Source organism: Tiliqua scincoides, chromosome 5 (assembly GCF_035046505.1).
Source record: "Tiliqua scincoides isolate rTilSci1 chromosome 5, rTilSci1.hap2, whole genome shotgun sequence".
NCBI classification, from domain to species: Eukaryota; Metazoa; Chordata; class Lepidosauria; order Squamata; family Scincidae; genus Tiliqua; species Tiliqua scincoides.
The window spans coordinates 112235034-112245128 of NC_089825.1; the positions used below are offsets into that span (position 1 = coordinate 112235034).

At 44.6% G+C, this 10095-nt stretch overlaps 1 protein-coding gene across 1 annotated transcript; it reads left to right on the forward strand.

The window, feature by feature from the left end:
* Window positions 1-4030: 4030 nt before the first annotated feature.
* On the forward strand, window positions 4031-9004 carry LOC136653186 (vomeronasal type-2 receptor 26-like). The gene is made up of 2 exons (XM_066630095.1): window positions 4031-4333; window positions 8384-9004. Exons 1-2 carry the CDS (start codon window positions 4031-4033, stop codon window positions 9002-9004), a joined length of 924 nt encoding a protein of 307 aa, XP_066486192.1.
* The last annotated feature ends 1091 nt before the right edge of the window (window positions 9005-10095 follow it).

Consider the following 10095-nt stretch of genomic DNA (forward strand, 5'->3'; position numbering starts at 1 on the left):
ACACTTGCATTTCCTCTCTGAGTAGGGGATACCGCTGAACCTGCCAGTTAATAAGGCAGATGGAAGAGCATTACACCTTGCCAGTGTGAAAGCTCTCTGGGCCTGTGGGCACACCAGGTGGTAGAAGAAGGAGGCTGGTTTCCCAAAACTGACTGGAATATGGAGATGGCGTGGAGAACATGTGGTTCTGGCGGCACTAAACAGCTCTTGTTGTTCGAGATCAAGAATTCTTCCTTTAACGATTCTGTAAGCTGCATCACAGCAAATCATACCTAATTCTACAGTGTCCAGCCCTAGTGACTTAATTTTAGTTAGAAGATCAGTGATCTCTATAGGCAGGACTGGATCCGATAATAATTGGTGCATTAGACCAGAGGAGGTAGGGTTAAATAAAATCCTAAACCAAAATTTCAGAAGTCTTAACCATGCAGTAGTCCTTAATCGAATTAACCCCACCTCGAGACACAGAACTGAGTAGGGAACGCACCTGGGTAAGCCCAAAATCTTCCGTAAAATGGAGGCTTGGATGTGTTCTAGTGGTTGGTTAATAACCTTCTACCAGACAGGACAGCCATAAAGAACCTGGGAAAGAACCTTTCCCTTAAACGCCTCCAGAGTGGCCAGAACATAACCATTGCTGCAGGTGAAAAAGAAACGGGAAATGGCTGAGGAAGCTAATTTGGATGCGTTCTGCACTGCCTTGCGATGAAAAGTCCAAGTGAGCCTGTAATGGAAGTTGATACCCAGGTACATGAAATGTTCCATTTTGTTGACATTACAAGACCACTTAAAAGCCTTCCATCTGTTAGCAAATATCATTATCTTAGATTTAGCATAATTGATCTGCATTTTGTTGGTCAAAAATTACTCTGTGGCACACCTGAGCAGAGGTTTCAGGCCAATCCTAGTAGGAGATATCAGTACCGCATCATCCGCGTACAGAAGTAGTGGCACTTGGCTTGCGCCAAGCTTTGGACAATGGCCATCTACTTCCTTCAGGGAAGGGGCAAGATCATTTAGAAATAGATTGAAAAGCATGGGGGCCAAGACACAGCCCTGTTTGACCCCTTTGTTAGTGATGATGGAGTGAGTTAGATTCCCCCTCCAGGAGCATCTAACCCTGCAGGTCTAATGTAGCAGAACTGAACCACCAGGATCAAAGCAGACAAATCAGGGCAAAAGTACAATGGAGGAGAAAAAGTTCTTGAAGAGAGACTTCAGTCCTAAGGATATCCTAATCTTGGGCTCCGGGCCTGGGACCAATATTTTCAATGCTATTTTCAATCATTGAATTCCAGTGTGGCACATTCCTGTACCACCAAGGAGCCAGAAATAGTTGTTGTAGGATCTGACAAACATGTTTCCTTCTCCTGTTCCTTGCATCTGGTGCAGTGAGACCATCACACTTTGAGGAGGTAATTTTGAACCCTATAATCATTTCAGACGACTGATGTCTTATTTTCATAGCCTTCAGAGATCACTTGAGGCCAAACTTAGGATCAATAAGTGATGTTAATAAACAGCTCGGAGTAAAGTAAAAGAGACATTTCATCTAGGTAGGCACAACTCCATCTGAAGAACTATCTCCATGACATGTTAGGAGCAAATTTATTTTGGAAGGTAGGAGGACTTGAAAGCAGAGAATTGGAGCCAGGTTCAAACTGATTTCCGGGAGTTGTATGGGAGGAAATTAGAGTTGTGTCAGGATAAAGGGATCCTTGTTCCAAATGGCAGACTTATGTCTGGGGCTCTTGCTCTTGCTCTTGTTGCTGCCTCAGACTGAGTGCAAAGAACAAGGTGTTATGTGCTCCATGGATGATCCCCTTCAGATCCCCCATGAATATTATCAGCCAGGTGATCTAATCATTGGAGGGATTATTTCTCAGATGACCGCAATTTCAGGTCCTGTTTTGTTCAACCAGCATCCTAATTTGACTGTTATTTATGACTTTCGGTAAGGGAATATTAATCTTCAATGTACACAAAACTCTCTTCTAATATCTTCAGTTAACATGATGCAGGATGGCATATTTGGAGACATGTTTACAAACTTGCCCTTTTCTTGTAGGACTCAATGGTCCTGCGCCAGCAATTTGCTGGCACAGGGCCAAGACGTGCACCCACGATAGAAGAGAAAGGGAGAGGTATAGGATTCAGTGGCAGCCAGGGAACCAGCCCAGTCCCTCACTCATTCTGCCTCCATCCCTGCCCACAAACTCCCTGTTCCTTCCCCTTCCCATCTCCATTCCTCCAGCTGCCTGCCACCACTGCCAGCTCACCAACTCTGGTGAGTGGAATGTTGCCCCCGGTCAGTGCACTGGGCTGCCAGTTGTAATGCTGGTGGCCTCACAGTACTCACCGGTGGAAGTGACATTCTATTGGCATCCTCCTCTTCAATGTAATCTGGGCTATCAGGTAACGTTTCAAGGACTGGTAGTTCTCAGTTTTGTGTGGGCTTACCTTAGCCTTCATTGAAAGGGAGGAATTTAAAAATTAATACTGGAAATGCAGTTTGCTTGGGCTGATGGTTACAATAACATGGTTAGCATTCGTGCCAGGATCACACACACAGCTTCCTCTGAAGTCTGATTACACAGGTCTACAAAACTGAGGGTCAGAAAAGTTTTTCCCAAACTTTTTGGTGGTTTGATATGAATTTGGGGTGCTGATTCCAAAAATGGCATCCGTTTTGCCCTATCGCGTCTAGTTTAGGAGATATAGCATAACCTCATTACTGAATGGTTGAAGCAGCTTCTTCATGAGGAAGACATGGTGTAGGCTTCCTCTTGAGGAAGCTGCTTGAAACAATCACTAAAGAGGTTATACTATATCTCCAAAACTAGAGGTGATAGGGCAAAACGGATGCCATTTTTGGAATCAGCATCCCAAATATACCCAGGAATTGGTGGAATGTTTAAGGAAGCAAAATGTGTGTTGCCCTATGTTACTGGTCACTGTTACTCACCTTGAGGTTTAAGGGAGAGCATCTTGATAAAGTGTGACAGAGGAGAGATACAAACTTCTGGCTGCTGTGGGGCTAGGTGGGGCTTTGGGGAATGCATTGCTCTTAAACTGCAAGAATGAGTACCTCATAGGCAGAGCCCATTCCAGGCAGGGTACTCCATTCCTGCCTGCCTGCCTGCTAGCCAGATGAGACTGGAAGAAAGCAAAAACCCAAAAGCGTGGAAGGAGGAAGGCATGGCAGGGAAACAGCTCTAAGGTTCTGAGAACAGAATCAAGCTCCTCCAGGATTCAAACAGAAGTGTGGGAGTGTTCGCAGCTATGAGGAGGGTTGGATGGAGGTTCTTCATTCAGGGATGAAGAACAATGCACAGAAAAAGCCTCCCCCCAATACCAAACATGATTGTCCAGACTGGTGACCCATCAGTATTGGGAGCCTTACTCTCTGTAGACTGCCTCCACAATGATCATTCATTAAAGTGAGTGCTTGTAGACAGGTTTCAATTCATGCTGATCCCATTATTCTCTATGGGAAAGCCAGCCTTAACTTGCACTTTTTTATATAGCATTTTTTACCTCTTCATCATTCAGTATACTACCTGATTCCCCTGGGGGCTGGGGATAAGAATAGGCCCTCAGTTTGGCTGTACTTGTCGTAAGAGGCGACTAAACAGCCACCGGGTAGATGGGACTCGTCAGCCTGGGAAGGCAGCTCATCTGAGAGAAGGAAAACTCTGATCCCAAACCTCCACTGCCTTGTGGCTACATCCAGTTATGGAAAAGGCTTCAGGAGTCAACCTTGAGGCAAAATCAGGAGCCGGAGTCCCTGAGGCAGTTCATGGCTGAACACAGTCACGTTCTGGCAACTCCTGCGACGCCGCTGGAACCAACCGTATTGGCCTCTGCCTTTCCATTGGACCATTTCAGCGATGTGGAGAGGGGGGATTTGCTGCATGGGTGACAGCCTATCCTCCATACCTACTTTACCCAGGCTTCGCGCACTGGAGAGGACACTCTGTTCCAGAACCACCATTCAGAGCGCGACACCATAGTCTTCTGAGACTGAAGGATGCCAACACACATACTACCTGACCATTATCAAGACATCTTCTCCTTGGCATACGCTGTGAAGAAGATCAAGGAAAGTTCCAAGATTTTAGCAAATATCAGCATTGGAGTCCACATCTATGACAGCTACTTCGCGGCAAGGATGACTTATCACAACACTCTGAGCCTCCTCTCGGCTCAGGACAGGATTGTCCCAAACTACAACTGTGACCTCAAGAAGAGTCTGATAGGTGTTGTTGGGGGACTTGACTATAAAACATCCTTCCATATTAACACAGTATCAGGTATCTATAAGATTCCACAGGTATGTTCATTGTTCATTGTCCATTCTGATACCAAATAGAAACAACTTGTTTGCCTCCCCCCCCCCCCAATATTTGGTGCTGATATGGGGATAAGGAAATTTATTGAGCAAAAATAAGGAACGAGATCAAAATAGCATATGTTGTACCTGCTGCACTTATCAAAATTTCTTTCTTTCTCCTTAGGTCATCTACAGTTTGCTTCCAGCACAAATGAATGACAATATCTTATTCCCTTTTATATATGTGATGGCTCCCAAAGAAGAATATCAATACCCAGGGATGGTCCAGCTACTTCAGCATTTCCAGTGGACGTGGGTTGGGATCATTTCAATGGATGATGATAATGGAGAAAATTTCAGGCAGAGGTTAATACCCATGTTATTCCAGGGTGGAATCTGTATGGCATTCATTGAAATAATGCCATCTACGTTGCTCACCACAGACATCTACCATTACTTAAATACAAGATTGGTACATGTAATCCATCTTTTTAAAAAGACTGATGTCATTCTCATAAATGCAAATATACAAACACTGTCATGGGTATTATTCTTACTAGAAGAGGCAAAAAATCAAAATATGAAAGAAGCACCCATAGGTAAGGTATGGATTATGACAGCCCCATGGGATTTCTCTTCAGTCATATTATCCGCAGATTATGACATGCAAATATTTGATGGTGCTTTATCCTTTGCCATACACTCCAGAGAAGTGATGGGACTCCAAAATTTCCTTCAAATCCCAAATCCTTACTCCTCAGAAGCTGATGGTTTTGGTACATTTTTCTGGAAGAAGGCATTTTGCTGTTTAAGACAACTCTTCAGTGGGAAGAGAAAAGAAATATGTACTAAGGGGGAAAAGCCAGAATATCTTCTAGGGAATGTTTTTAAAACCACTGGCCAAAGCTACAGTATCTACAATGCTGTCTACGCCATAGCACATGCTTTAAATTCCTTCTTCAGACCAAAACACAAAGGAAATAGAAAGGAAGACAATCTAGAGGCTGTAAGAGTGCAACCTTGGCAGGTAGTTGTTATATCCGACAGACTGATAGGTGAACAGGTTCATGTATGAAGATAGTATCCACAGAGCGCACCAACAACTCATGGGTTGCAACACAACCTGCCTTTTCCTCATACTCTTCAATCTCTCCTGTATCCAGCTGCTTCCCCTTTCCCCTGTGCGATTTGGGAATTTCTTTGACTGTTCTCCACAACTTAACTCCATTGTAGATATTGCCAGCCATGTTCACTTCTAAGAGTTATGTGATCCATTGGAGACAGTCAATCCTGAATTTACATCTTGGTCCATTCAGACAAAAACAGAAATATATTAGCCCAATCCCATGGGTCTTTCAGGGCATTGGAATTTGTGATCTTCTGTCATAACAGGCCAGCAACAGTGTGAACTTCATACTGGTGCTGGTCCATTTGAGATGGATCTCAGCAACTGTTACCCTGCAGATGCCTGATCTTGTCTGATCTCAGAAGCTAAGCAGGGTCAGGCCTGATTAGTACTTGGATTGAAGACCGCTTGGGAATACCAGGTGCTGTAGGCTTCTACCATAGTCTTTCGAGACTGAAGGTTGCCAAACAGTGGCAGCACTGGTATCCTACCAGCCTTTCCTAACCCAGGCCCACTCCCTGATGCTCTTTGGACTAATGCCATTTAAATAAACTCTTTGGCCTAATGGTTGGCAATCTACAGCAGCCAGTTTTCCCAGGTGGTTTCCCATCCAAGTACTAACCAGGCCTGACCCTGCTTAGCTGCCAAGATCATCAGGCATCTGCAGGGTAACACTATGTCTACCATGAAGTAAGTAAAAAAATATTTTAATCTGGCTGCATCACAGAATGGTGGAAGATAGAATTGGGGAAGACGTGTAATAAAATTGAGATTAAGCCATTTCTGCCCAACATGGCATATACACAACAGGGACTGAATGTGTACACCTGTGGGCCGGGCAGAAATGGCTGAAAGACTCTTGAAGGATGAAGTTGGGAGGCAGCGTAGTCGGGGGGGGCGGCGTGCTAAGTACTGCAGGCGCCACAACACACTGGAAGTAGCCCCTTCCACTCCCCATTGGAGCCATTCTGGGCAGCAGTGGCAACATGCAGGCGCTTGCAGAACCAAGTGGCGTCTCCTGAGCCTTGCTGTCACTGCTCGGAATGGCTCCCATGGGGAGCGAAAGGGGGCACTTGCACAGCGTGTTGCAGCACCCCCAGTACCTGCCATGCTGCCAGTCCTCTGGCTCAGCCACTGATGTTGGGCTCCTCTGTCCTTGTTCTGCAAACTCTTCATTTCCCTTTCTTTTAACCCAGCTTCACCCTTATCTGAGGAGCACTTCATTCAACAATGGTGTTGGGGAAACAGTCGTTCTTGATGAGAATGGTCAATTTTCTGCCCCATTTCATATTATAAATTGGGATTTGCTACCAAACAAATCCTTTTCAAGAGTGAAAGTAGGAAGTATGGATCCGATGACATCATCAGGCAAGAAGGTCCTCATGAACAACTCAGCAATCACATGGCATGGCGTGTTCAAGGAGGTAGGCTCAAAACACTGTTCCAGTACCCTCCTTTGTCAATTGTCATGACTGCATGATACAATATGGCCCAGTGCAAATATTTCAAATGTGCATAAAAGTATGCATAAAGGTACCCCAGAATTGTTTTGTCTTAGCCCCACTTCCACCAATGATTTGTGCATGATGCCCCCATACACCCCCCTCGCTAAGATCGCCATTTATCTGTAGCAGCTGACACTGAGCCGATGGAGAAATTATCCCCATGTCTGCCACTCTGGAACAATATGGGGGTGACAATGCTTACCGACTGAACAGGATTGCAAAAATACACTTCAAAATACTGCAAAATACACTTCAATATATGCCAAGTGCTTTGCACACTCAAATACGAATTTTAGATACACTTGTCATTGTTAAAAAATGTGCAAATGGACCATTCTATGCCTTACAAACAGTCCTCTCTCAGGTCTTTGAGGCCAGAATTTTAACTCAACAGCCTTTTCACAACTTTTGATGATTGTGTGTACAAATGACACTCAAGGGAAGTAATGAGAAGAGCGGAAAGGGATTTCTTGTTTCTTGGCTAGGTGCTGCCCCACGCTGTGTGTAACGCCAACTGCCTCCCAGGTTACCATATCCAAAAGAAGGAGGAGGAGCCTTTCTGCTGTTACAATTGCATTCCCTGTCCAGATGGGAAGATTTCTAACTGGAAGGGTAGGCAAAATCATGTGCATGCTATGAATTGTCAGAATTTGGCAAGTCCCATTTCCAAACACATTTTGGTTGAACTCACTCAAATGAATCCTTTGTTACACCTTTCACTCCCATGTTCCTTTTCTGGCTGAATTCCAGCGTTATGATGTTGACCACTACAAAGGATCCCTGCACATGATTGTTGTTTCCCCTTGTGCACATACGACATGTGTTTTAAAAAGCACTGATAGTAACACCTCAACCTGTGGTCTTCTGGTTGCAGATTATCCACAGTGGATTATGTTATCTTCCTCCCCATGACTCAGTAAACATTTGTGTGATCACAGAACACAAAAAGAAATAATCTAAAGAAAATTATTTTGCAGGAAGAACACCAGACCTGACAAAATTTGTATATTCATATGAAATTTAAATAAAATATACTGCAAGCACACATGTGCAGTATATACTTATCTTGAACAATTTATGATAAGACAAAACATAGCATGTTTGAGAGGCTAATATGGAACCCATCCTGTGTTTTCAGATATGAAGGATTGCTTCAAATGCCCAGAAGATCAATATCCTAATATGGTTCACAATCAATGCAATCCCAGAATTCCAAACTTCCTGTCCTATCAAGAACCTTTAGGCCTCACTTTGGCGTTTTCATCTCTCACTTTTTCTCTGAGCACAGCTTTGGTGCTTGCGATATTCATTAAGTACTGGGACACTCCCATTGTAAAAGCCAACAACAGATATCTCACGTGCACTCTCCTCATCTCTCTCCTGCTCTGCTTCCTCTGCTCGCTCCTCTTCATTGGTCAGCCTCAGAGAGTGACCTGCCTTCTACGTCAAACAGTCTTTGGCCTTGTCTTCTCTGTGGCTGTTTCCTCTGTCTTGGCCAAAACTCTCACTGTGATTCTGGCTTTTGTGTCCACCAAGCCAGGAAGCAGGATGAGGAAATGGTTGGGGGGAAGACTGACAAACGGGATTGTTCTTTCCTCCTCCCTGATCCAAGCAGGGATCTGCACGGTGTGGCTCTGCACTGCTCCTCCTTTCCCAGATGTGGACACTCAGTCTCTGGCTCAGGAAATGGTGCTGCAGTGTAACGAAGGGTCACAGATCATGTTTTACTGTGTTCTGGGCTATATGGGTCTCCTGGCTCTCATCAGCTTCATTGTGGCCTTCTTTGCCAGGAGGTTGCCCAACACATTCAATGAGGCCAAGTTCATCACTTTCAGCATGCTGGTGTTTTGCAGTGTTTGGGTGTCTTTTCTTCCCTCTTACTTGAGCACCAAGGGGAAATATATGGTGGTTGTGGAGATCTTCTCCATTTTGGCCTCTAGTGCTGGGCTACTTGGCTGCATATTTGCCCCCAAATGTTATATAATTCTGATGAGACCTGAGCTAAACTCTAAGAAGTTGATAACAAAAAGCAAAGAATAGGATTCTCAGTATCTGAACTGTTGTCAGGAACCAGACAGTGCTTAGTCCTGATTTAGCCAGAGTGCTGACTTTTTATTTGCCATTTTAGATACTTCTCCAGCTTTCCTTTACTATGGTTTTGAAGAATTTCCTATTATTGATCATTGCTGAGTGGAATATGGAAACAAGAGAGATGCCTCAAAGTCTCACTGTAGCAAAGCAGAGGACTGTGTTTAGAGTAGTTAAAGTTAAGGCAAGGCCAATAATATAGAACAGTGGTCTTCAACCTTTTTTGTGCCACAATCTCAATAAACAAACAAAGAACGAGACTGGTCCATTGGTCCCACCCCCCTGCCCCACCACTGCCATATCTGGTGGTGATGACCATATCTGCCCACTCCCTGCCCCATCACCGCCCATACCCCGCCTCCGTTACACCCTCCCAGCACTGTTACTGTAGCCAAATATTCTGAAGAAAAGGTTATCATGAATCTTGGCACTAGTGAAAGCCTTTTTAGCACAACTGCTAAGAACCTGAGCAGTTCTGGGACACAATCTCCTAGTACCTGAAGGGGTATATTAGATGCCCCCCTTTACCTAGAGGTCCTCTAGTCTAGTGGTCTTCTATCTTTTTCATTCCTATAAGTTGTCATGACCCCACCACTGAAGCTTTGTGACACCTTGGGTTCCCAACCCCAAGGTTGAAGAATACCAATATAGAAGGACAATACCGATATTGAACAAAGAAGAAATGCAGCATGAAACCTTCTTGTCCCAGAATAGAGTCACACTCCACCCATCTGAAGATCCCGCCCTCCCTCCACCTGATAACTGTCCTGGATGTGTGAAGCACCAATAGGAAGGAGTGGAGAAGAGGTCTTGGGGAAAGTGGCAGAGTCTTACACACTTAGGTTCAGGATCTCTCTCCCTCCATCTGCAGAGAGTTCTGTCTTGAGCATGCAGCTGTGTAATCCCTCCTGCAGCAGCCACCAGACTTGGGAATATTGTCTGTGTGTGGACGTACATGCACTTGTCTATGGGCCCATAATAGAGTCTCACTGGTCAAACTTTTTATGTGCTTGTTTTGTGTGATCTGTCTAAATAAAGCTGCA

Bases quoted from the DNA above. Each gene is read 5' to 3' on its own strand.
- LOC136653186 (XM_066630095.1), top strand. From the start codon at position 4,031: ATGCCAACACACATACTACCTGACCATTATCAAGACATCTTCTCCTTG. The intron at 4,334-8,383 runs GTATGTTCATTG...TTCATTGGTCAG, and splicing joins GTATCTATAAGATTCCACAG to CCTCAGAGAGTGACCTGCCT.